Here is a 27871-nt window from a genome sequence, read left to right as displayed (position 1 = left end):
TCTCCTCGACCTGCCTCCTTCATCTACCGCCGGTCTCCGCTCGACTCCTCCTTCCTGCGATGGTCTCCGCTCCACTCCTCTGCTCTACTCGCCTCCTCCTTCCTCCGATGGTCTCCGCTCCACTCCTCCGCTCTACTCGCCTCCTCCTTCCTCCGATGGTCTCCGCTCCACTCCTCCGCTCTACTCGCCTCCTCCTTCCTCTGATGGTCTCCGCTCGACTTCTCTCCTCCGCTCGCCTCCTCCTTCCTCTGATGGTCACTGCTAGCCTCCTCCGCTCCGCTCTCTCCCCAGTCTTCCTCGTTTGCTCGGTACTCACAATCCGTTCCGTCCTCACGCCAATCACCTCCGGGTGTAAAACACACCTGCTGGTTCTCTGGGCTGGGTTTTACCTCGGACGGGAGGGTGTGGTCCGGGTCCAGTTCCGCCCAATTAAAGAAACAAGGTTCCGTCGTTGCTTCTGGACCATGTTTGTACGCGGCGTCCGGTGTCTTCCAGGTCTCGGTGTGCTGCATAAAGAGAGGGGACACAGGTAAGCCTGGCGGGTCCGGGTCCCCCTCGTTACAGTATGGTTAGATGGCTGCTGCCTGGGGGTAACTACTATAGGGCACTATACTCAAAATCAGTGGTCAAGTCATTGTCGGGGCCTACGAAGACGGCAGTTCGTATATGGCAAGACGCAACTAATTCGATGGGATGGAAGGACCGCTTGACTTTAGTGACCCCACTTTTCGACTCTGATAGACTTGGTAAACTGTGGAAGACTAAGGGGTTCGATTGGTCAAAATTAGATACTGTTAAACTACGAGGACATCTTATATCTCACGCTCCTACTTTGGACCTAGATAGTAACAAGGCAACTGACCAAATATCAGAATGGATATCAGCGGCAGTAAATATAGCTGCACCACTGAAAAAAGCTACATTCAGAAAAAAACAACCGTCCCAACCCTGGTTCTCAGAAACTCTAAGGACCCAGAAACGAATTTGCAGAAAACTAGAAAGGACATGGAGATTAAGCTATGATCCGGATAGTAAAACCGGATATAAAATCGCCCTGAACATCTATAAAAAAATGATATTTACAGCTAAAAGTCAGTACTTCACCGTAAAAATAGAGAAGGCAAAATACTCTAGCCGAGAACTATTCTCCACGGTAAAAAAATTATCCAAAAAAACGTAAACAAGAACCTGCCAGCCAGTACGGAGTTCTGCAATACGCTGGGCCAGTTCTTCGTCGACAAAGTGACTAGGGTCTATGAATCCTTTAATGCAACTAACCTGCAGACCCCCGCCCTAGACAAAACGAAAACTCCATCCCCACAAAAACACCTAAAACTCCACCATTCAAGTTCTACATTCCTGAGAGAGAACAGGTCCATCAAGTAATTATGAGTACTAATTCTGGGGCAGCTTCAGATTCCTGTTCACCAAAAATTTTCCACCTTTTTCCTGAATTGCTCAGCGAGAAATTGATAGAACTTCTGGGACACATAGTGAACTCAGGTACCTACCCCGACCTCTGGAAATTAACATCAGTCTTACCGCTGCTAAAAAAAACTAACCTAGATCTAGAAGAACCGGGAAACTACAGGCCAATAGCCAGGATTCCCTTTTGTGCCAAGGTAGTTGAAAAAATCCTGAACAAACAACTTGCCCAGTTTATCACTGAGGCAGACATCCTAGACCCCTCCCAGTACGGTTTCCGTGAGGGACACGGTACTGAGACAGCCCTGTTGATGGCGGTGGAAGAACTCAGGGGCATGCTGGACGCCGGGGGGAAGGCCGCTTTGATTTTATTAGATCTCTTGGCGGCCTTCGACACGGTTAACCATGGCACGCTCCTGAACCGACTAGCATCAGCAGGAGCACACAAGGATGTACGAAATTTACTGGCTTCTTTCCTAGACAGTAGAACCTTCACGGTAGAACTTGGAGGGATAAGATCTAAACCCTTCAACTCACCCTGTGGGGTTCCACAGGGATCATAATTAAGCCCTACGCTTTTCAATCTATATGTAGCACCACTGGCTGGAATTATTAGGGCAGCAGGATTCCTGCCAGTGTCATACGCGGACGACACACAAATTGTTGTGTCAATCAAAAATGATAGCTCTAATACCGCAGACAAGTTTCAAAGTTGCATGTCACAGGTCAGCCAGTGGATGGGGCAGAATTGCTTGAAACTGAATGGTGACAAGAGTGAGGTCATGCTGCTAGGAGCAAATGCAGAAATTTGGTCACCAGATTGGTGGCCGGCGGATTTGGGAAACTGTCCCTCACCCGTAACGAAAGTCAAAAACTTAGGCATCATGTTAGATAACAGGCTTACCTTTGATGCCCAAACTAACAAACTGGCGTCTACTATGTGGTTCATCTTAAAAATGATCAGGAAATTAATGCCGTACATTCCTCTGGATTCCGCAAAACCGTAGTGACCACCTTAGCCTTGTCAAGACTCGATTACGGGAATGCATTATACACTGGGATGCAGGCACAGTACTTAAACAAACTACAAAGCCTGCAGAACTCGGCAGCACGCCTGATCCTGGACATCCCTAGAACTGAACACATATCACACCATCTAGATACATTACATTGGCTCCCCCTGGCAAAACGAATAAGGTTCAAATCCCTATGTCTAACATATAAGGCACTCCAGGACAAGGGACCCTTGTTCCTTAGAACCCACCTAAAGCCATATACCCCCTCAAGAGAACTGAGATCAAGCCAGGCTAAGCTTATACAAGTTCCCAGGTTCAAACAGGCAAGATGGGGAGGCAGAAGTTTTATACTGCATGCTGCCAAAGACTGGAACCGTCTCCCCCTTGCTATCAAAAATAGTACCTCCCTGATGTCATTTAGGAAATCAGTGAAGACATGGCTCTTCAACCTCCGCTAAATCCAGCTCCCGCGCCATCAGGACAAGGTCTCTTTCCTCAGCGCCAAGACGCCCAAGGGCATACGAGCGCTTTACAAAACTACAAATCAAATCAAATCAAATCAAATCGATAAGTGGGACCTCATTGGTATTAGCAAGGTGGGAGACCTCTGGGTTAAGGGACAAGTGAAATCGTTTTATACTTTTAGGACGGAGTTTGAATTAGGGAACTCGGAGTATTTCCGCTATGTCCAGGTTCTCCATGCCTAGATGTCAGTCTTTTCGATAGGGGAGGCGGTCCCGGAGTCGTCCCCGCTTGCAGACAGATTGCTAGATGGTCACGTTCCAGACAGTACTATTTCCCTTGTCTATAAAAAGTTGATCGATAGGTCGGACCTCCTGTTGCCCTTACGTGATCTCTGGGTCCGAGACGGCCTCGAATTGGATGACGAGGACTGGCAATCGGCGATCTCCTCTCCCAAGGAGGTCTCGATTCCAGCGAGACTTCGGCTGGTTCAGCTTAAGATTCTTCACAGGGTGTACATCACGGGCCCCCGTCTGGTTCGGATGGTCTTTCCCGAGGAGGGTTTGTGTAAGCAGGGATGTGGACAGGTGGGGACATTTCTTCATATTTTTTGGGGAAAGCCGTGAAGTTGCGGCTTATTGGAACGGGGTGTATGATGTAATGAAAGAGGTTACAGGTATTGCTCTCTTACCGGAGGCCAGGCGCTGCTTGTTAAATGTCTGCGAGCCTACGGATTACAACATAGCCCAGACCAAGTGGGCAACCCTGGGGGCCATGATAACTAACGTGATATTGCACAATTGTGGGGGTCCCAGAGGCCGCCTACAGTTGAAGTATGGAAGGAAAACATGGACTGGTGCATGTTTAGGGAAAAAACTGTATATCTGGCCCGGGGCCCCCCCCCGGGAATGGCATAGAGTGTGGGGGCCATGGAACAGGTATCGTGGAGACATAAGTACACCACCTGCAGTGGATAACATCGATATCCCACTCTCCCCCTGACCCCACATTAATGTTTGCATTATTGTCTGCTTACTGCTGCGCCCCTGTACCCCTCCCTTCCTTATAGTGATTACTGATTATTTGATGTACTGTTTATCTGGCCTCATTTGAACAAAGCACTCTGTATATTGTTTTCTTGCCTTGCTTGTTATACTTAATAAAAAAAAATCTAAAAAAAAAAAATCACTCAGGACCAAAGTGAGGTAGGGTTGTATGTTAAAAGTAATTAAAATCCACTGGTTGTGCAGGACTGTAGGTTTTGCGATTTCAGTTGATAGTCTGGCGGTGTCTAGCAGAGACAAGCCCTTTGCTTTTAGTTCCTTCCTAGTTATTTCCCTGATGTTACTGGGATTCGTAAAGTACTCTGGGTGGTCAAGATCTTGAAAGAACCTTCAAACATAGCTTATCCACAGGATTTTCAATGCCCCATCCAGTTTCAAAACGTCCTGAATAATGTCTCTATTTAGTTTGGTCTCTTTCTTTGTCCAGAGTCTGTGCCATAACAGCAGAGGCTCAAGTTGTATTAAATCTGAAACAAAAGAGAGGCCCAACAAACACTCTCTATCGAAAAGCATATCCAGAACTTTGGCCTGTACCTCGGGACAGAAGGTGGTCTCTTTTAGCCAAACCTGCTCCTGCCATCTGATGAAAGGCAGTAGAAGAGACATCCATGGCAATCTCAATAGGTTCAGCAGACGCTCTATCTCCACCTTCCTCTTCTCTTCCTGAAGGTTTTTCCACCAACACTCAGGAACTGTCTGACCCCATCTGCCGGTCATATCTTCCCAAGATGGCCATCGCTTGAAAGCTCTATTAGAGGTAACTGCCAGAGCAGAAAACCTTTTCCCAATGTTGTCGAACGGACGAGCTTCCTTATCAGAGGGAGCAGAACACTGGGACTCTGGGTTTTGGGCCCTTTTCTGTGCTGCCTGCATAATTACAGTGTCCCGCCTAGGATGACCAATGAGGCATCAGGTTGACTTGTCAGGGGCTTTGTATTTTTTGTCCAGCTTTGGCTTCACAACTGGAAAGGAATCTGGTGTCTTCATTAGTTTGAGGCCTTCCTGCTACAAATAATTCACTATGGGGATAGCTCTGATGGGACTCTGACTACTTGGCTTGAAGTCGTACAAAAATCATTCAGTCTGTTTGGCCGACATAGTCCGATCTAAGCACTTTGATGCATGCTCCAACAAATCGTGAAAGTCACCTATACCTGCAGGTGGAGAATCTGCAGAAGATAGGATAGTAGTAGTAGTAGATGGTGGCATGGGAGCTATATAATCTCCCATTCATCATGAGTATCCATGTCAGTTGGGGGCTTGGCCAGCCAGCCAACATGGTGGACGTGATCTATTAGAGCTCCTTAGACCCCTAGTGATCCTGTAATTTCTCCTTCAGAGGTGTCTTTCGTGCCCATGCTGCAAGGGGCAGGTGTGGGGGCACGATGAGGATCCCGTGGAGCCCAGCAGATTTTAATTTGAAGCGGTGGCGGCGGAGATTGCGAGCAGACAGAGGCAACGCGGTCCTGCAGTGAAACGGCACAAAACATTTCCCGAGGCCCGGCGACCGTTGAGGAGGCCATGCGCTGCGGCCCGGGAGTGCTGCTGTGAGGCGCCGGGCGCTGCTTCAGGTCTGGGCGCCCAGTGGGGTCAACGGAGCGGTGCCCCCCGGATGATCGGTGGGCCCAGTGCTGCTGGCGGCTGCCGCTGGGAGGCGAGGGTCGGAGTGCGGCCCGGAGAGGTTGGCGGGCAGTGGGCTGTGCCTGATTGCCTCTGACAAGGTCTGCGCCCGCGGCCTGGGCAGACTGTGGCATTGTTGCTATGAGGCGCCGGGTGTTGCTTCAGGCCTGGGCGCCCGGTGAATTTAACAGAGCGGTGTGCCCCCGGAGTATCGGTGGGCTTTGCGGCCCAGGGCTGCTGGCGGCTGCCGCTGGGAGGCGAGGGCCGAAATGCCGGCAGTGGGCTGTGACTGAATGCCCCGGACAAAGTCTGCGCCCGCGGCCTGGGCGGATTGCGGCGCTTGAAGCGGTGGAGGTACGTGGACCCGCGCGTCAGGGCGAGACAGCGCGGACAGAGGGCGTGGCAGCCTCCGAGGCCTATAGAAGCTGGGGTCTTGTGCACCCACGGTGCCTGAGGCTTGCGGAGGCCTGCGGACTACCCTGCCCACGGCGCTGCCGGCCTGCGGCGACAACGCACCTGCCACATAGCTGAGGACATGGGAGAAGCTACATGACAAGGCCCCCCGCACGGTGGGGAGCGGGACCCGGGGCGGACAGGGAAAGCCCCACGGAGGCGCTGCCATACACAAAAAGGTGTCACCCCCCCTGGCGCCCAGAGCAGCTGCGGCGGCGCCCAGAGGCCTTTTGGTGGTGGGCCGGAGGATAGGGTGCTAGGGCCCGAAGTGTACCCAGCGCTGGGCGGAGGTGGTGTAGCGGAGGTCATGCTGCCCTTGTACTGGCCGGCTGGAGAGAAGCCCGTGCCTGGGGTCCAGCGTATGGCCCACCTTGTAGAGGAATGGTGACTTGTGTTCCTGGCAGGGGGGCTGCCATAGCGGAGACTGTGGGGAGCTATTAAACAGACGGCTTGGACAATCTGAGGTGGCCGCGCTTACAACTGGATCAGGGCCCTGAGGCCTCATAGCTTCCTAGGCAGCGAGGCATTGTACTGTGTCATTTTATGATATTGTGTTATATTAGACCTGGAAAGGGCTTTTGACTGTCTGGAGTGGGGTTATCTGTCCGCGGTACTGTCGCGATATGAGCTCGACGTAGGTTTTCTGCAGCTGGTCGATCTCCTTTACAAAAACCCAGTAGTCCGTGTGCGACTGGAACCCTACATCTCTGAGGCGGTGGCGGTGGGCCGGGGCACCCGGCAGGAATGCCCCCTATCCCCGCTACTGTTCGCGCTAGCTATTGAACCCCTAGCGGTGGCAATGCGGCAGACTCTAGGAGACGGAATCCCCTTGGGAGATGCAATCCAACAGGTATCACGTGATGCCGACGACCTGATGGTATTTGTGAGGGACGTGTGATGCATACCGGAACAACTAGCTCAGTTGTTGTGTAGGTTTCCAGAGGTCTCGGGGCTCCTGGTGAATGTGGGCAAGTCCTGCCTCCATGCGTTTGGCACTGGGGTGGAAGACCCGGAGTACTGCATTGACGGCACGAGAGTCCAATGGAAGGCTGACACCTTTAAGTATCTGGGGATCCAGATCTACCGTCAACCGGCTGGCCTCTTTGACGGGAACCTGGGATGGGCGGTGGCAGCGCTTAGATCCCAAATAAGCTTTTGGTCCACACTCCCGCTGACAACCACGGGCAGAGTGGCCCTTGCTAAAATGGTCATGCTTCCCCGACTCCTGTACTATTTAGTTAATCTGCCTCTATTTATCCAGGCATCCTTCTTTTCCACGCTTAGGGCCTGATTACGATTGCGGTTTTCCCGCATCCTCCGGGCCGGCGGAAGCCACCGCCGGCCCGGAGGATGCGGGAAAACCGCTGCAGACTGAAAAAGACCCCCCCGCCAGATTAGGATGGCTGGGGGATCGTTTTTCAGTCCGCAGCTTTTCCGCCGCGGTCGCCTTCCGACCGCGGCGGAAAAGCTTTAACATGGCTGGCGGTGTCTATCAGACACCGCCAGCCATATTATGATGTCTGCGGAAAGATGCCTTTACACGGCGGCATTTCCGCCGTGTAAAGGCATACGGATTCGTGTTTGGGGGCCCGTTGCGGGCCCCCAGGGGTGAAGGGGGGTGGGGGGTGCACATGGGGGGTACCTATGGTACCCCCCTGCATTTGCCTGCACAAAGTGCCTGTCGCTTTGTGCATGCAAATGCACAACTCACATTTTTATCATTGCGGCGGGTGCTGCTTGAAGCAGCACCCGCCGCAATGATAAAAATACAGGATGTGACCGCCAGGGTGGCGGTCACATCCTAATTTGCACGGAGGGACCGCCGCTGCCCCTGCGGACGGTCCCTCCTACTCTATGGTGGCGGACGGACTCATGTCCGTCCGCCATCATAATCGACCCCTTAATGCGGTCCTGCTGGACTTTATCTGGGGTGTATCCCGGCACCGACTGGTGCTGGTGAAAATATTCCTGCCAACAGACAGGGGAGGGCTGGCCGCCCCTTGCTTTGAACAGTACTACCTGGCTGCGCTGCTACAATGGATTGCCCGCTGGTTGGTGAATAGGGGAAGAGATGATACTGCTAAAACTGAGCCATCATATTCGCTGGAACGTGTCACGAAACTTTTTCACCCACTGGCGCCGCCTGAGCTTCCCACTCCGCTGCTGCTGGCAGTGATGTATAAATGCTTCCGCAGAGCCCTGTCCTCACTCGAAAGATGCTCCTGTATGCGCCAGCTATCCCGCTGGAGGGTTCCCCGGGTGGTGAGGGGGTCCTCACGCGTTCCATGTTAGAGCAGTGGAGGGAGGCACACGTCCAGACACTGTGCGACCTCTATAGAGACGGAGCGCTAGTGGCCCATGAGACAATGGTCTCTGAGGACGGGCTTCCACCCGGGGGGTTTCTGCTACATCGCTCTCTCGTAGCGAAGCTGGCAGCCACATGGGGGAATGTGGCGACAGAGCCTGAAAAGCACTTAACCATGCAGTATCTCCACGTCATGGGGAGGGGCAAACATCTGCCCGTTGGTTTGCTAAGTCGCTACGGATACACACAGAGACTAGTTTGGCCCCACTTAGAGGTAAATGGGAGCTCGATATGGGAAGGTTGCTATCTGATAAGGAGTGGGAGAGAATACTTAAAATTCCGGTACGCATCCCCAGAAATATGCGCTTTCGCCAGATACAACTTTATGTTGTTCACAGAGCCTATCTCACACCTGGGCTGATCAATAAGTACTTCCATCACTCAGACGCGTCCTACCCCAGGTGCGGTGAGATAGGTGCGGGACTCCTTCACCTTTTGTGGAGCTGTCCTGGGCTGGGCACTTACTGGCGTACAATCAGTGAGTTGCTTAGGAAATGCACCGGTCGTATTATACCCTTTGATTGGCCTGAATACATTTTGCACCAGTTCAGGGGACCACCCAAAGATAAGGCGTTGTCTTGTTTCTTAGATCTGGGGATGGTGGTGGCAAAGCGCCTCCTCATGAGGCGTTGGAAGGCGTGTGACCCGCCTGGAGTACAGGCGTGGATATCTTATCTTCTGGACTGCCATACGTAGAGAGGAAACAGTGGGGCTCCGAAAGGAACCAATTGCAGAGCGCTGGGAACACATGCTCAATACCTTACAGTTCCCGGATGGGGTTGGTGATGCGGGCGCTGTGGAGGTTTAGGTGGCCGCTCCTGGGGGTTGGAGTGTACCGTGGGCTGCTCTCCTGTCTGGATATTATGTTAAGTACAATTATTGACCCTCTGGGGCATACAGGTTTAAAGTGCAGACCCAGTTGTTGCTGGGGTGCATGTGCGCGCAGGAGGGGGGGTGGGGGGAGGTGGAGGTGGGAAGATGATTAGCATGAATATGTTCTGTGGTTTAGCCGCTGTTGTTTAAGTTTTCTTACAGTTGTTATATAAATGTCATTTTTGTATGCCAGACCAAACTGGGGGGTCCACCCAAAACCCTGCTAGTATATAAGGCTCAACGTGTGGACAGTCATGGACTAACATGGAGTTTGCCCGCTTTGGCACCCCACATTCTATCCAGCTTTGGGTGATTCTCCTCTGCTTATGAAACGCCACAACTGTGACATCGTGGCTCTGATTTGGAATGATATGATGTATATGAATGTTTAATTGACATGCCCAGATAGCTGTGATGAAATGGTTGAAGCTTGTACTGTATTATGAAAATCTAAAAATGCTAATAAACAGATTTGACAAAAAAAAATGAGTATCCACGTCAGTAAAGATTTCTCACGTCTTTACCTGTTGCTTATCTACACCCTGGGTATCCTCTGTGGTGACAATCGGTGGTGGTAAAACCTTTTCCCTGGTGGATTTAGGTGTGCTTTATCCTGCTAGATCAACAGGAGTCTGCTGAGTAGGCGAAGGACTTTGACGAGCATTAGAGTATGGAAAGCATCTATAATAATCATTTGATCATATGACTCAATTCCGACACCAACGAAACAGGAACATTTACAGATGGTTACCTAAAGTGACGAGGTTCTTCTTCTCTTTCATCATAGGGGTAACATTCCTGAAGGGATTCAGGCTATTGCGCAGAAGTAGTATGTGTATCTACACACGAATATTTTCCTTGAAAATAAGAGGATGAATCATTGGCCTCAACATCCTCATCATCATAGTCCTGACATTTGACCCTTAACTGAGAAGGACTATAGGCAGGGCCAAACATACCTTCTTCCTCTGGCTCCAATAGATGCACTGATGGTAAAGGAGACATTTTTGAGAAATCCCGCATTTGTTTAGAATGCAGAAAGCTGATTTTTCCTTTCGCCGACGAACCCGTATAGGATGTCGTCGCTGATACTACCAACTGTGGCACTGTTGCTGCCGCATGTATGACCTTTGTCAGTGGAATCGTCGACAGTGCTGTCGACGGGGCGATGGTGGAGGAAGAAATCCTTGTTGAAGAAGGCCTCTTCGACGGTGAAGGTCTCGTCGATGGTGACGGTATCGTCGATGGTGACGGTATCGTTGATGATGACTCCATCGTCTGTGAATCCTGTCACAAGTTATTGTCTGTCACAGACCCACATCTCTTGTGCCTCTGGTGCCTGGAGCGAGACCACGACCCAAAGTCGTGCTCCGACTACCGTCGCTCTTCGCCTTCTCTCCGTCCGTCGGCCGATGCAGGATGCGGAAGGTCGTCCTTTGGCTCCTCCTGCGCAGCCCTTTGGGTCGGCTCTGAGCTTCCCTCACTTCCCGAGAGCCAGGATGACCCCTGCCCTACTTCATAGCGTTTAACTAGCCCTCCACTCCATCATTGGGCCGCCCGACACTGTTGGTGCGCCTTTAGGTCCCTGTGTGTTCTAGGTCTTCGATGCCAGTGGCTTCAGCTCTGGCGCCACAGGGCCACCAGGGATCCAGGCTTGGATCCGATTCGGTGCTGGTCGACCTTAAGACACCTCGTCCGGCGCCGAGTCCATTGACGACACCTCCGCCCCCTCCAATGCCGGTTGTGTCTGCATTCGGCATCAACCACGGCCTCCCCCTCAACGTGGACACGGAGCCGGACCGGGGGCGACCGACGCCGCTACTGGCGCCTACTGGTACCTCTGTTCTATCCTGGCATTCCTGATCGCCCTGAGTGGTAGCCAGAGGAGGGTGAGGAGGACAGGGAGGGGTGTATTGACTCTCTAGCAGACCTGCTGAAAGAGCCGGACTGGAGAGAGGAACTGGGTGAGGCCAGTGGTCTGGATACATCTCCAGACCTTAGTATGCTTTCTCCCCCTACCGTGGCTACGGAGAAGGGAGCCTCCTATGCTGTGGTGTTGCATAGGGTGGCTGAGGCTTTGGGCCTTGAGCTACCTACGGTGGCAGTCAGGACTAACCTCCTGACTGAGATGCTTCAACGAGCGTCAGCCTCTTCAGAGCCCCTGATGTCTTCAATGAGGCCCTCACAGACATCCTTCTGGGCACCTGGTTCAGGCCCAGCACAGGGGCTCCGTGGATCGGATGATTGGTTGTTGCCACCGCCCGGGCGACCCCATTTTCCTCTCCCAACACCCTACCCCTGAGAGCTTGGTGGTAAAGCCTCAACATACAAAGGCACGTTCCCTCAGCTCCCCCAGATAGGGAATCCAAGAAGCTGGATGATCTTGGGAAGATTATGTTTTCTTCCCACTAGCTTAGGACTGCAGTCTGTGAACACCACATGTCTCTTGGGCCGTTACACCCACTCTATGTGGGACACGGTTGCTCAGCTGCTGCCACAGTGCCCAGAGGAGGCCCAGGCACTACTCTCATGTGCAGTCGCAGAAGGGAGGGATGCAGCAAAGTTCGCTGTGGGCTGGACACCGCCAACTCGTTAGGCAGGAAGATTACAACGTCGGTAGCTCCGAGACGCTATGCCTGGCTGAGGTCCACTGGCTTCTCGGGGGATGTCCAATCAACTCTTTTGAACATGCCCTTTGATGGCTGTTGCCTGTTTGGCGACAAGGCGGACAAATGCTCGGCGCTTCAAGGGCTCTAGGGCTACAGCCAGGTCCATGCGCCTCGCTACCACCTCTCGCCCTGTGCTGTCTGCTTTTCGCCCCTTTCGTGGCTACGGAAGGGGTGCCCCACCACGATTTGCCCAGAGCCACAGACCTGCGCATGCTGTCCAGGCTCTGAGGGGCATGGGACGTGGGACCTACCATTGTGGGCCTGGCCAATCCACCATTGTCCCTTCTGCAGCAGCCTCCAAACCTTCCTAGTCCAACCTTTCAGGGCCACCAGTTACCATTGGGTGCTTGATCCACCATCACCTCCCTCACAGGCACAACTTCACGTTGGTCAGGTGGGTTTTGCAGATAGTCTGAAAGGGCTACTCCCTCCCCTTTGAGACTTCACCTCCCTCCATGCCAGCTGCATTCCATTGCATGTTGGAGGATCACTTGGCCCTTCTCTTTCAGGAAGTTGCAACTCTCTTGACCAAGGGAGCCATTGAGCAAGTCCATGTCCCAGAAGTAGGTCATGGCTGCTACTCCCACTACTTTCTGGTGCCCAAGAAGGACAAGGCCTGCGTCCTATCTTGGACCTCAGGAACATCAACCGCTTCCTCCAGAAGGAGAAGTTCAAAATGTTGACATTGGCTCAGGTCCTCTGCCCTCGACCCTGGAGACTGGATGGTAGCGTTGGACTTGCAGGACACTTATTTCCACATCCCTGTCCTGCTGGCCTACAGGTGTTACCTATGGTTCACGGTAGGCCACCAACTTTTTCAGTTTAGCGTGCTCCCCTTTGGCCTTACCAGTGCCCCTCGGATGTTCACGAAAGTGATGGCGGTGGTTGCAGCTCATCTGCGCACATCAGGGGTTCTAGTCTCCCCCTATCTCTATGACTGTTTGTTGAAGGCGAGCTATTCCCCGGCTGTTGTCACCCACCGCCAGACTATGGCGGACCTCCTGCATTAGCTGGGGTTCACAGTCAACATGCCGAAGTCACACCTATACCCTTCTCTGTAGTTCCTTTTCATCGGAGCGGTTCTGGGCAAAGAAAGGGTTAAATAATTGTCCTCTCAGACTCTTTACCTTAAAGACTGCTTTTCTGGTTGCCTTCACCTCTGCTTGCAAGCTGAGTGAGCTTCAGGCTCTTTCTTCTAAGCCTCCTTTCCTTGCTGTTCATCTGGACAAGTGTAATGTCTTGATGTTGTCTTTCGAACTCAACCTTCATTTCTTCCCAAAGTGGTTACCTCTTTCCACATAGGCAGACCATCAGTTTGGCCAACTTCTTCCTGACCCCGCATCCTTCTAAAGAGGAGGAGAGGCTTCACGTCTGGATCCAAAACGTGTGCTTTCATATCATCTGGATCGCATAAAACAATTCTGGATGGATGACCAGCTCTTTATTGGCTACGTGGGCGCCAAGAAAGGTCGGCCGTTCAAAAATGAACCATCTCTCGATGGGTCATGCATTAAAATGTGTTATTCCTTGGCGCAAAAGGAACCTCCAGTAGCCGCTAGTGCTTACGAATGTGGAATCCACCTTCATGACATCTACCAGGCAGCCACCTGGGCTTCATTGCATAAATTCACTACAAATTATTGCCTGGGCAGCCAAGTCTGGACAGACCGCTTCTTTGGCCGCTCCGTTCTTCAGGACTTCCTGGTGTGAACTTGGTTCTCAGACCCACCTCCGGGGTTGGTACTGCTGGTGTATCTATTCTAAGGTAAGGGATCCATAACTATTAGTGTCTTTCAGATGAACAAGTTACTTACCTTCAGTAACGATATATATTAGTTATGTATTCCTTACCGCCCCACCCATCCTCCCCGTTCTGCGAACTGACTTATAGAGTAAGGGACTCGCTTTCAGAGCCCTAGTTTTATGCACCAGTGGTCAGTGTCTTGCATGGCTCTGCGCTTCAGGCGTGGAATGTTATGTAAAGCGCCAGCGCGCAGAGGCATCTAAGTAGATACCTCAACGTCATTCAGGCGATCATGACGGCAACGACGAACGCGAAGTCGGCCGACACCACCTACCGATGCGCAGGGGTACTGCTGAAGAAAAATCCTCCGGATCCAGTCTGATGCCTAGGTAAGGAATCCATAACTAATATATGTCTGTTACAGATATATCGAGTTCGAGGCATGTGGGCTGCTGAATTCATATCTGTGCATAGATCGCCGCCTAGTGTTGGGTCCGGATGATTGCACATTGTTGTCCTGGAAGAGTCTTCGAAGTATCACGAGATAGGTGGCTCCTCCCCTGGACTACAGTGCGCATGGGCATCGCCTCCATCCCCAGATTGTTTTTAGCCATTGGCAGAGATGGAGTGAAGTATGTGAGTGATGACCATGCTATGAGCATATATATATATATGAATGAATACTGCAGCTGCTACAGGCGCCGGGGAGGAGGGTGGGCGATATGAATGTCAGCAGCCCTACATGCCAAGAACAGATGCATACTGGTAAGTACCATTTGCAGTTCGAGGCATGTGGGCTGCTGAATTCATATCTGTGCATAGAATACATAGCAGTCCCTCCATTAGCGGCGGCTGCCCGTGCCAGCTGCAGCAGTCTGAAAAAGTGTTTTGAGAACAGCCTGACCAACAGCTGCCTGCTGTTTGGAGTGCACGTCTACACAGTAGTGTTTAGTGAAAGTATGTGTGGTAGACCATGTGGCTGCTCTACAGATATCTTCTAAGGGAATGTTACCTAGGAAAGCCATAGAGGCCCCCAACTTCCTGGTGGAGTGGGCCCTCGGTGGGATAGTGAGAGTGCGCTTAGCTTTAGCGTAACAGATTTGAATGCATTTCACGATCCACCTAGCGATCCCAGCTTTGGAGATAGCGTTTCCCTTGTGGTGTGTGGCAAAAGCAACGAAAAGCTGCTTGGTTTTGCGAAAATCTTTTGTCCTGTCTACATGAATGTCAGCAGCCCTACATGCCAAGAACAGATGCATACTGGTAAGTAGCATTTGCATTCTGAAGGTAAGTAACTTGTTCTTTTAAGGATTTAGAATTCTGCTTCTATTTGCACACCTTATTCCTATATTGTTTGGATCTGTGTCTAAATGTTATTTGTTTAATAAATGGTGCATTTTTTGTTTGTTTTGTGTTGACTCGTTTCTTTTCAAAATTTCAGGTTAATCAACGGACACAAAATAAGCCCTCAGGAGCAAATCCTGATGATTGGAAAAGCCAGTGTAAAGAATTGTTAAATCTTATATATGAACGAGAAGATTCTGAACCCTTTCGGCAACCAATCAATGGTTCCTCTTTTCCTGTACGTACATCTACATTTGTAATTATTTCAGTATTCCGGTCTTCATTGTTAATTCTATTTTGTTATATTTTTGGGGGGGCCTCTTTACTGTGAGACTATGAGGGCAAACTTGTCCTTGTGAATCTTATAGTGTTTATAGTACAATTTAGAAAAACAAACTTCTATTTTTAGGAGTCTTCTGAACAGTGTAACAGTGTCTTGCAGCGAAGACAAAAGTTCCTTAATTAAAAAGTATCTGTCCGAATGAAAAAGACATTACACATCTGAATTCTTAAGGACGGAAGCAGAAATATTTTTGACACAATTTATGGTTTCATGATGGCATCAATGGGCATATTATAAATCATATATCTGGAATGGAGACTTCCCTGGTAGAGGAGTTAACAGTGGAGCCTTCGAAGCAGGAGTGATGCTGGCTGCAGTTGCTTGGAGGCACCTGGGATCAGCTTGTCAGCAGTTTTCCAGTCAAGCCCCTGCAGGTTCCATGAGAAATCCAAATAACGTGATGAGGACATTCCAACCCATCATCAATACTCAAGATCAAGGTTGTAAAGGAAGCTGCATACTTCTTATAAGGAGAAGGACTCTGACTGAGCATAGTATTTTCCAAAGATGTTCGAGTCCCTCCCATCAGATTGTTTCTTCTGGTTGATGTGGAAAAGAACAGAAGAAAATATTATTGTAAAAATCAAGTTCTTACAACTTAAAATATGTTTTGGCATCCCAGCATAGGCGGAGGTATTCAACTGTTACAAGTACCAAAGAAATTCCTAATTTGGATACCACATATACTGCATAATTTGCCTTTATACATGTAATATACAATCTTCAAAAGCGATAAGCTACATCACAAGAAAAGTGCTGGCAATCCATTCCCCACTTGCATCCTTCTAGATGCTACAGCAACAAGGCCACATATCAGCAGATCACATTGCTGTGCAGGTGGGGAATGCAAACACAAATATAATGGGTTGCTGCTCCTTGCAGGTCACAATCCTTCTAATTGTAGCCCATCTCAGGGCTCCCAAATAGCAATTTACCTAATTAATATTCATTAGGCTAGTCATTCTGAAAGCCTCTGAGACTAGAGTTTTTGTGGCTCTGACGAAGATTGTTCAGGGGGGAGGAGTCAACAACGCCGGCATGATCAATTAGTCATCTTCGTGCAACTGTAGTTGGGGGGGGGGGAGAGAGTGGGGATCACCAATGTTGGTGATTTTATTTTGAAGAATGATGACTGATTTATGGCAGCACTTCATCTCATATAACTTTTCTTTGAAGATTATGGCAGCACTTCATCTCATATAACTTTTCTTTGAAGACGTGGAAGAGTGAGGAGAAAGGTGATCATAGTCTTGTGTGGGATTTTGTACACCCTCTTTTTTCATGCTGCACTAGTGCAATGAACATCTTGGCTTCTCTTTCTTTTAAAGCCCTGTTGTTGATCTTTTGGAAGTCTCAGTATGTACAGACGTCAGGGTCAATTCGCAGGCACCAAAGACCAATTTGTGGAGGGTCTTGATGAACATCTGAGCTTCAATGTCTCGACCTGGATTGAAACTGGACTTCCTTTGGTCGACATGACCCAAGAAAACTGCACCAAAAAGGATAGTTTTTGAAGAACAGTTTTAAAAGCTACAACCAGCTTCGGAACACATTCAAAAAACTAAGGCTATTCTCATGGGTTTACAGATGCATGTGCATAGGTTAGTGGAGGATTCTTGGAATAGCAAAGACTCGCCATGCAGACCTTCACCTAGAGAAGAGTACGGTCAGCAAATGGATTACATTTTTGGAACAGACTTGGATGACCCCAAATGACAGACTTTGGGAATAATAATTATAGTAGTGAGACGGGCAACTTGCTCCATCCTGCTAACCCCAACAGTGTAGATTACCTAGCTCCCCAAAATGTCAACAGCTTAATAAGTCCCCAGGGGTGGAGCATGAGTGTCCTACAGTGCCGCCATCTGCATGTGTCTTCATTTACATCAATTCTAAAGAGGGCCCTTAAGGTCCTTGAACTGCCTCTCTATGGAGCTCAAAACTGGCCTCTTAATGGATATTTTGCAAACAGCTCCAAGATAGAGCTAATTCTGGCAGCCTGGAGCACGTCATCTTTTGCCCCCACAATGCGCCGCCAGGTTGCCTGCCATACCCAGCTTGCACCATGGATCTGTGGGCTCCTCAGTGAACATCCGACGTCATGCTTGAGTACTCACTTAAAGCTTCTCTGGGCATGTCCAGGTCCTTCGGTGGTTCTTGCCTCTTTGGTGAAAAAGTTGGTTTGGCCCTAAAACGATTTACATTGCAGGGGCCATTGCTCATACTCTTTCTTGCTTACCTTGATAATCAGTTATACAGGAAGTACCAGACGTTTAGGGGATACTTCAGGCATATGGCTTTTTGGCTATGTCTGCCCTCCTAACCCGTCCTGGAGCAGTCAAGCCAATTTCTCCAGCTTGCAGTGGTCAGCACCGTCCCTTATTATCCCCCACCCCCAAAACCACTTTAGTTTTCCCTCAAGAGTACACAAGCAGCCTGTGGCAAGGGAAGGTGTCACACCACTTGAAGACTTGACATGCATGGCATCACGATGCACACGTGAGTCCTACAAATCCCTGAAATGCATTATGCCCTCCCTTTCCAGGAGTTTCCTTCCTTACTGTGCTCTGAGCCCAGTCACACGAGCATGATCATTTTCTCAAGTGGGAAGTCATGGCGCTGTTTGTAGGAGAGTAGGGTCTGCAATCCTATGGTCACCCCCGATTTTTGCTTTTTGCTTCACTGGTTTACGACTTTCCCTGGCTGTGGGCCTGCTAATCAGACCCACAGCCTAGCTGTTCTCTCTCTAAATTGACAACCATGTACCTTAGGTGCATTTACCAATTGGTACTTGGCCACCTTATCAGTCCCTGTACAGCATACCTTAGGTTTCCAGGGCATAGGTGTACCCAGGGCCTACCAGGGGCTGAAGCATGTATTATGCCACCCCTGGCTGGCCATCTAAACAGACACAACTGGCTGCACGACAGCTGGGGCAAGGTGGTGTAATCACCCTTTGCTTTAGATATAGTTCCCTATATCTAAACCTAAAATGGACACATATATTCCTATCAGTCACTCCTATGGCAGGCCTTATCAATCCTGAAGGCAGAGTGCTTGGAATTATGTGAGATGGTGCTCTGGCATGAGCTGAGCCCGTTTGCAGCTTGCGGAACCAAGTCCTAATAGCTGTTCCATGATAACGCTATACCATATACTCTTAAGTGCATTATGAACCTCGCGGTCAAATGCTAACTTTGGCATAGCATTATCAAAACATGTCGAGTAAGGTGTCATACGAATTGGAATACTACCCCCTCGCCAATTCTGGCGACAGGGGTAGCATTCCACCCTTCTAGAGGGACACAACATGTATGTAACTGTGAACCCCGGTTAAAGTTAACTCGAGCCTCAGCATCACAAAATGGATGCTGCCACCACAGACACGAATCTGGCCTCCTTCTGCTGGGAGTCCTTCCAGCGAGGGAGGCTTGGACGAAGGGTTTCCTGCCTTTGGAGGTGCTAGCACCACCCCAGACAGGATTTTGTGTATTAGGTAGGACAGGGCTGAAAGGAATGAGACATGCCTGGGGCACACAAGGTGTCCCTGTGCATACAACGGTCTGAACCAGTTCCTGGGGCACTCCAGCCCCACAGCTGGCGCAAGACCGGACAAAGGAAAGGGGGTGTAACCACCCCCCCTTCCTGGTCCCACCCAGAGGAGGGACCTAGTCGTAGTGCAGCCCCCTTTAGCTGAATAAAGGTAGGAGCTGGTCCCATTCCAGATTAGATTAATCTTGACAACTTCCACGAAGAACTCTTGACCTTCGCCCTCCTGATTATCAGAAGACTGAAGAATCTCCCCTATGGTCAGGGAGTGACCATCCTGCTCTGCAGGCACCATCAAGCTCCTGTGCGGTTTGCTGCAAGTCCTTACTTCCTGGAACCCGACGACCCAGCTCGACGAGACCCGGACCTCCAGACTCCTCTGACCTCTACCCACATCCACAGCACAGCTGGGACCCGTGGGTGCGACGAGCAACTTGGAGATGGCCATCTTGAAGAAACCTGCACAGTGCTTCCAGCACGACCGCCGAGAGATCCGAGAGTGAGTGCACTGGGGTCTGAGAAGCCCCACACCGACGCAGCTCCTGCATCAAAAACCAGCCCCCGAGCATCCACGTGATCTGCGTGGGGCCCTTTTGCCTGGTTGCTGCTTTTCATGTTGTCTGGTCACTTGCCGGCTGGCTCGTGACCTCTGAGACGACAACCCGAAGATTTCAACACTGCTGGTCTGGTCCCCAAGACTGGCCCTAGCTTCCTTGTAAAAGAGAAGCACCCCGGACCCTCCTGGTCCGCACCAGACGCCATCTTTGTTCCACCGCGTGGCTTGCATTTGCCAAGGCCTGTTGACCAGATCGACGATCCAACACTGCCAACAGCAGCAGACTACATGGGACAGCTCGTGCCTCCAACCTGGTCGTGAAGAACAGCTCCTGGTCTGCGCAGCTACAGAGAGAAGCGTCCCCTCTTCCACCTGAAGGCGGCGACAGCATCTGGTTCCCTCCTGGTTCCAGCACCGTCACTGGCTAGTGACCGAGACTCTGTCCCCTTCCCTTTCAGGACTTCTTCTTCCTAGTTCCACCCTTGGAACCACCGGACTCATCCATCTGGCTGCCCGCCAGCACCTCCTTGTTTCGGGCTTCATCAGGATCAACGCAGCAAACCCGACACCACTTCAGCCCTATGCACCCGCAGCCTGTGGGTTAGGTAACTAAAGCTTCTAGGTGCTGAAGTCAGTGTTCACTATCCTAGTGTCCAGGTCCACTGTTGTTTTTCCTCCATCCAGCCGGGTTCGTCCGGAATCCGTAACTCTTTGAACTGTAGCATCCATAGACGTTGGTACGCATCGCGCGTGAGAGTTCCCACTCTGCACGTGAGTCCCGTGGGCCTCCTGCTCCTTACTTACCTAGTTAGTAGCGTAGTCCCAGCGATCCACCAGCCTCTGGATCTCCTTACAGTATTTTCCTTCCTCGCATTCCATTGTTTCCAGTATATGGTTTGTTGTGCCCCTAGGGCACCTTTGTAAATCGTGCAACTTAAACGTATTTTTCCAAAGAGTTTGTCATGTGCTTAGCCCTCTGACCTCATAAAGAGTTCAGAGGTGTATGTTAGTTAATAAATACTTGTTTATTTTCATAACAACCTGTGTGGTGTTCTTTCACTTGGTATTCTAGGGGTTATATGTGGTAAAACAGCTGGCTTCACATGCCAATAGAGTTTAGCCTAAGACTGCTTTGTCCATGCTACCATTAGGATAGCTGGTCTAATATGCTGGGGAGATGAAGATGGCGTCGGTGAGATCGCTGCTGCAAGCTGTGTCTCTGCGAGGTTCTGACCTCTGGCAATCGTGATGAAGATATAGACACTGATATGAGATACTGCCGCTCATCGCCGTGGTTAATGTAGTGCAATGGATTCTGTACTACCCGGTACCCAGAGACCTGTCTATGAGCCCCCTGTGAGAGAGTCTACGAGCGACGAACGAAGTGTGGGAAAGGGATGCACCTTAGCTGTCGGAGCCTGCCGGAGCCTGCCGGAGCCTGCCTGCCTGACTGTCGGAGCCTGCCTGCCGGAGCCCAGCCCAGCCAGGGGATAGACACTGACACAGACAGACTGTACATGCGTAACAAGTAAGCTCCGATAAAACTGAGGAGGTCCTCTACGGGCAGTCAATAAGCACACTGCGTGACACGGATAAGCTAAATTGCACGGCTTGACACAGATAAGCCTAACTACCGGCAGTAACCACCTGCAATAAGGTGAAAAGACTGTTACCGGCAATTAGTAAAAGACTGTTAAAGGCTGTTAAAGGCTGCTAGAGGACTGGTGAGGGTGACTGTGTGAAATTTTGCGAAAACTTTGAAAAGCCTATTCACACACTTACGCATTATAGCTGCTGCTCGCATGCTTGTCTGCTTGTCAGTTTATCGTCTATCATCTATCCTGCAGCAATTAATCACAAGACATATACATAGCGTCCCCAGTGCTCTGTTGTCTGGAAGAAACATACACTACACTATTAAACCGCTATTAACGATAAGATGCCGCACCGGATCTGGACAGGATCTATGAGAGCATGAGACTCAGTTTTATTTACGGCTCTTTAGCGGCTCTCTGCGGCTCTCTGCTTTCTCTCTGCTTTCTCTCTGTTGCTTCATTACCTCATTACTTCCCACTGTCAACTTACCGGGATCGGGGCTCGCCTCATCGCTTCTCAACTGGAAAGGGCGGGGGGGCCTCGATTCAGGAGCTCAGAGAAAAAGAAATCTGAAATAGGTAAAGCCGCTGGCAAGATTTACCAGGAGGGGGAGAGAGGGAGAGAGGAGACTGCCCGGGAGCTCACTGACATTGCCCCAATGCACTCGGTCTACGAGGCAGATCAACTTTTTCCAAAGCCTCGGCGCTCCACTGCTCTCCCGGGTCACGTTGTCAGGGAGACACCAGGGAAAACATCAGAAGACAGCTTTCGATGCGGGGCAAACATACACGGAGCTCACGGTTAGGGCTAGGCTTAGTCCCAGTGTGTCTCCATGCAGGCTGCTGCATCAGTGGGTTTGGTTGCCAAGAGAAAGCAATCTTGAGATACTGTGGAGCAGTGGCACTGGGAAACGATTCTCTTGCTTGTCTCTGTGCAGGAGCTCATCAAAAGCAAAACAAAAGAAAATTTAAAGGAAAACAGCCAGAAACTAAGAACTGTTGGGAAAGTAAGCTGCTCTTATGTGAAAGTAAGCTGCTCTTATGTGAACTGGTGCACGAAAATCCAAGAAAGACAGCAGCGGTGTCAGAGACAGACTGTGAAGAGTGAGAAGAGAGTGGCTGAAATAGAAGGCTATGAATCGCCCGTGCAAGCGCAGAGTGAGCTAACTGTGACAAGTACACGGGGGGCAGGTATTCGGCTCAAGGATGTAAGCATACAAGGCCCGGCCAATTTAACACGGTGACCGGAGACAAGAGGGACTAAAAATAAGGAAGAAAAATCCAAAAATATCGACAAAGATAAAGAGAGGCAGAAGGAACAGAAAGAGCAGAACGATAAGGAGAAAGACAAGGAGAAAGACAGAACAAAAGATTAGACCAAAGAAAACAAAGCAAAAGATATGGCCAAGGAATATAACACAGAAGAGGGTCCTGATAACCTGCAGACAGCAGCTAAGCTGGAATTACAGGAAAAAAAGCCAAGCGGCTACAGGCGATTAAAAACCTGAAATCAGCGGCCAAAATTAGCGGTCAGGCCAACGAAGCTCAGCCCCGGATCTCAACCATTTTTACACCAGTATCTAAGGGACAAACCCCGCAAGAGAAAATACCAGAGATTGACAGCAATCCAAGTAACCTAAGTGAATTGCCCAAAACACTCAGTAATCGGAGTAAGATCCCAGCAGCTATGAGTGGGAGAACCACGACTGGACCAGCAACAGAGACGTGCAGGGCTGAACCAGCCGAACCTAAAGGACCAGTTACAGATCTGACTGCACCACCACTCAAAGATTTTATACAAACAAAGAATCTTATTGCTCCAAATGCCTTGGTACAAATGCCTCTCAGCCCGAGTGCAGTAGAGTCTGAAAAGACTGATCCACCTAGAAGCCTCGAGGGAAATCCTGGCAATATAACCCTATTGCCAGATGGATCTGAAATTGAATCGCTATCAGAGTCGGAAGTATATGAGACGGGGATGTCCACATCAAGCAAACCACATGGACTAAGCCAGGAACAGATACAATCTGAAAACTTAAAATCTTCTGACTCCAATTCCTACTCCAACTCTAAAAAGATGGATGATTCTTCTAAAGATAACAGTGCAAAGAAAAGACAAGATAAAAAGAAAAGAAGACTAAGGAGACATAATAAATTTATTGATGAAGATACCACGGATCAAGGAAGTAACACTGAGCGGATAGAGCATCGCCACAGGAATCCACCTACACAAGGCACATCAATGTCCGATCCAAAATACAACTTGCTAAGAGATACAAATAGATCTGACCATAAAACACCCGATGTGATGAGGGGCCAAACTGAACCGTCCCTGGGCGATGTATTAAACTCAATTATGAAATTTCAAGAAGTCGTGAAACTTGATAATAAGAAACTTCAAGGAGCAATCAATAAGGTGGGGCAAACTTGTCTAGAAATATCAGATAGAATGGCATCGGTTGAGTTACGGACAGAGAGCCTCGAAAAGGATGTATCCGCTCTACAGAAACAGGGAAAAGAGCATGAAGGAATTGTGAGAGACCTGATGATGAAAGTGGAGGATCAAGAAAATCGGGCCAGGAGAAATAATTTACGCCTCTTGGGAATTCCGGAGGGAGTCGAGGGGACCAACTCCAGGGGCTACATGATATCGCTCTTTAAAGAATCTTTTCCGGAGCTCACCACCTGGGACTGCGACAAAGAATCCAGCGGGCCCATCGCTTTCCGCTAACCCTCAATAAACGATCCCATTCATCAGAGAAGTACCCAAGAGCAATGTTGGTGTATTTTGGCAATTTCCTCCTACGTGAAGCCATATTTGACCTGGCACGCCCAACCCATAAAAGAGAACACAAAGGATATACATTTTTTAGCAGACCAGACTTTGCCCATGCGACAGTGGAAAGAAGATGGCGAATGCGACAACTCTTTGATCCTTTTGAACAGTTGGGAGCGTCGGTATTTCTACAGAATCCTGCAAGACTGAAAATTATCTATAATGGTGTCACCAGAAGCTTCACTAGCGAACTTCAAGCACAAACTTATCTCGAAGAGATTACAAAAAATAAAGATGGCAAAGAAAAACCCAAAAAAAAGGAGGGGGGAAAAAATCCCTAAAAATAGGTTGTTTCTAAATATCGTTTTAACCAGGCAACCGCGGCATAAGGAATAAGACATCTTGAGAAAGCAGGAGGGAGGGGGGTATCTTATGGTATATAGACAGATGTTATGTTTATATACAATGAAGATAAGAAAATGTAAAGTCGTAAAAAACATACCTCCCCGAAACTCCCACAGCGACAGGGGTCAGGATGCGGTGACACTAGCTGCCAACGAATCACTCGATGCCCACAACCTGGTTCCAAGGGAACCAGGCAGTCTCACTAGATGGTGGGGGGGTGGGGGGTGTAGGGACAGGGGGGGGATCCAACAGGGTTTTAGGTGGAGAGGGGAGGGTGGGGACAGGAATCAGATCTAACACAAGGAGCACAAAAAATATACAGGGGGAGATGGGAATGGAGGCTGCTGAGGAAAGGCTGGATCCAGGGCTCGCATTTGATCTATATGGTAACTTTGAAAGATATGGATGGCTAAATTGAAAATACTTTCATTGAATATATGCGGGCTGAATGATATTAAGAAAAGGCAGAAAGTGGCAGAAAGGGTTTAAGCTATCTGCAGCAGATATTATATGTCTCCAGGAGACTCACATTGAGGGATCACAACAATATCTTCTGAAAACACTTGGATATAGACTTATCTCTGCTACATCCCAGGGGTCACGTACAAAAGGGGTAGCCATCTTGGCGAAGGGTGGAGGGATCCAGTTCTCGCGTTCAATCGCGGATAAATTCGGACGATTTGTGATAACTGAGTGCTGCTATAATAAAGGGAAAAATAAATTGACACTATGCACTGTTTATGGCAATATTAGTGATGATCAGGAAGTGATGAACAATATTTCCAACGAACTGGTACATTGGCCCCTCCCTATTATTGTCTGTGGAGATCTTAACATCCATTTACCTAACGAATGGTTAGCTGACCCAGGCTTTGTTTACAATGGTAGGAAACGAAAGGTATATCAATCTCTGAATGATTTGTGTGTACGTCATGGATTAATAGATGGGTGGTCAGAGACATACCCGGGGAATCCTGGTTATACCTATTATTCTTACCCGCATTCTAGACATTTAAGACTGGACTATATGCTCATGTCCTGTACTTTAAAATCAACTTGCCAAATAAAAAAACACACGAGAATTCTCTCGGACCACAATCCTCTTGAACTAACTATAACAGTGGGGGCCAATAGACCCACAGCTACTAGTTGGACGTTCGAAAGAGCGCTATTGAGGAATGAAGAATATTGCATGCATATGACACCCTAAACAAAACGAAAATCAAAGCCCCTTGGTACACGCCTGACCTTACCGCCGCTCACCTTCTCTGCAGGAAAGCAGAACGCAAATGGCGTAGATCATACGACAATGACGACCGTAACAACTATATTCTCCAGAGAAAAAATTATCTCTCAACTATAAAATCAGCAAAAAGAACCTACTATGTAAACGCCATTAATGATGCCAGTCAAAAACAACAAACCCTCTTCTCCATAGTAAAGTCTTTTACTAAACCAAAAGCCCTCCAACCAGAGATCCCCCCGTCCCAAGAGCTGTGCGATAAGATCTCCGACTACTTTGAGGAAAAAATTAGTTCTATCCACATCAACTTCCCCCCTTCCCCTCCGGTGTTCTCATTTTCGGAGCTAGACAAATCTCGCCCGACTACAAACTGCCTCAATCATTTCTCTCCGGTAACCCTAACTCAAACCAGAGAAGCGATCCTCTCATGCAAATCGGGCTCTCCCTCTGACCCTTGTCCCCCCAAGATCCTCCACACCATCATTGATGAAATAAACCCCATCATTAACGAAATAATTAACCTCTCCCTCAAATCTGGCTCTGTCCCGCTCGCCTGGAAAAAAGGTGTGGTTAAACCTCTGATGAAAAAGGCAAACAAACCCCCCTCTGATCTAACTAACCTCCGTCCCATCACCCTGCTACCTGCACTGGGCAAAATCACGGAACAATTAGTCCATAAAGAGCTCAAGACCTTCCTCGATGCCCACAACCTACTTCACCCCCAGCAATCCGGTTTTCGGTCTAGACATTCTACCGAGACCGCCCTGATCGAGCTGACCGACACTATTAAAAACCTTCAAGATCAGAGGAAGAAGGCCATCCTGATCCTTCTTGACCTCACGGCGGCATTCAACACTATTTCCCACTCCATGCTGCTCAACAGACTTATGGACATTGGCATCACCAACTCAGCCCTAGCCTGGATCAGTTCCTTCCTCAGTGACAGGTCTCAAACCATCTCACTGGGCCCTTTCCAATCCAAAGAAAAAAAGATCTCGCGTGGAGTCCCCCAGGGCTCCATTCTAAGTCCCCTTCTATTCAACATATACCTCATCCCCCTGCTCTCACTCATAGAATCGTTCGGCATAATTGTCACGTCTTATGCCGACGATACTCAGCTTGTCATCCCTCTCGACGACAATTCCAACTCGGCCGAACTTAACCTTAAATGCTGCCTCACAGCGGTCTTTCAATGGATGGACACCAACCATCTTCGCTGTAACTCCAGCAAAACCGAGATCCTGCCCATTGGAAAGAACGCATCCTTCTGTCCCGCTCTGTGGTGGCCTGATAACTCTGCTGCCCCACCCCAGACAGTTTCGTCGGCCAGAAACCTCGGAGTCATCTTCGATTCCGATCTTTCTTTCGATTCCCATGCCACAACTGTAGCAGGTAAATGCTTTGGCATTATAAAATCCATGAGAAAGTTCTTTGACTTTCTCCCGCTCGATTCCAGAAAGACCATTGCGGTAGCCCTCATTCTCTCTCGAGTGGACTACTGCAATGGCCTCTTGGCAGGGACCAAGAAATCCACCCGACTGAAACTGCAAAGTGTCCTGCACACTGCCGCGCGTCTGGTCTTAAAACTCCCACGCAAATCCTCTATTTCCACTGCCCTCAGATTCCTTCATTGGCTCCCCTTGCACAAGAGAATACTCTTCAAAATTCTCGTTGTAGCCTTCCGAGCCTTCCACAAATCCGGCCCAGTCTACCTGTCGAAACGCTTCCCTCATTACATCCCGGGTCGCATTCTCAGATCCTCTCAAGAAAACCTCATGACCCCCCCCAAATTCAACCTGAAGTCCAAAGGCGGTAAAACTCTCAGCACCCTGGCTATTAGAGCCTGGAACAGTATGCCAAGGCATCTTAGACTTCAGACGCAGGAGAAACCATTTAGGAAGCACCTTAAAACATGGATTTTTAATCTTTCTGACGACTGGACTAAAGCAGCCATCTAACCCTCCACCGCCCTTCCTCTGATCTGGTCCCAGGTTTTTACAGCGCCAAGATCCTCCCTTCGGAGCGAACGTTAGCGCTCTATAAATACCCATCCAATATCCAATATCCAATATGAGGAACTGGATTCCGGCCTTTCTGGAGGACAATTTGGGGTCCACCTCAATAGAAAATGTTTGGGACACTATGAAGGCATGTATCAGGGGTGAAACTATGCGATTCTCATTCCGACGTAACAATTTAGATAAACAAAAAATGAGGTCCCTGGAACAAAGTCTGCGGATCGCGGAAGAAGACCTGATCAAGGCAGTACAGGATGGCAAGAAGACAGACAGGGAAGTGAATAAGGTGGCAATAGCTAAAAACTGTATATCGGAAATTCTAATTGAGAAAGCAGTTGTGAGAGCAACTAC

General features: G+C 49.5%; 1 protein-coding gene across 2 annotated transcripts in view; it reads left to right on the top strand.

Annotated features, from left to right (window-relative positions):
- The window catches only part of BRWD3 (bromodomain and WD repeat domain containing 3), a 1253402-nt gene that overhangs the window by 1071654 nt on the left and 153877 nt on the right, over window positions 1–27871 (top strand). For both annotated transcript variants that reach the window (XM_086918755.1, XM_086918756.1), the window contains one exon: window positions 15133–15273. In XM_086918755.1, the coding sequence (XP_086774881.1) occupies window positions 15133–15273 (141 nt within the window). The remainder of the gene's footprint in view (window positions 1–15132; window positions 15274–27871) is intronic.

This window comes from Lissotriton vulgaris, chromosome 4_1, assembly GCF_964263255.1.
Source record: "Lissotriton vulgaris chromosome 4_1, aLisVul1.2, whole genome shotgun sequence".
Classification (NCBI taxonomy): Eukaryota; Metazoa; Chordata; class Amphibia; order Caudata; family Salamandridae; genus Lissotriton; species Lissotriton vulgaris.
Note: the sequence above shows the minus strand (reverse complement) of the source record. Positions and strands in the feature narration are given on the sequence as shown.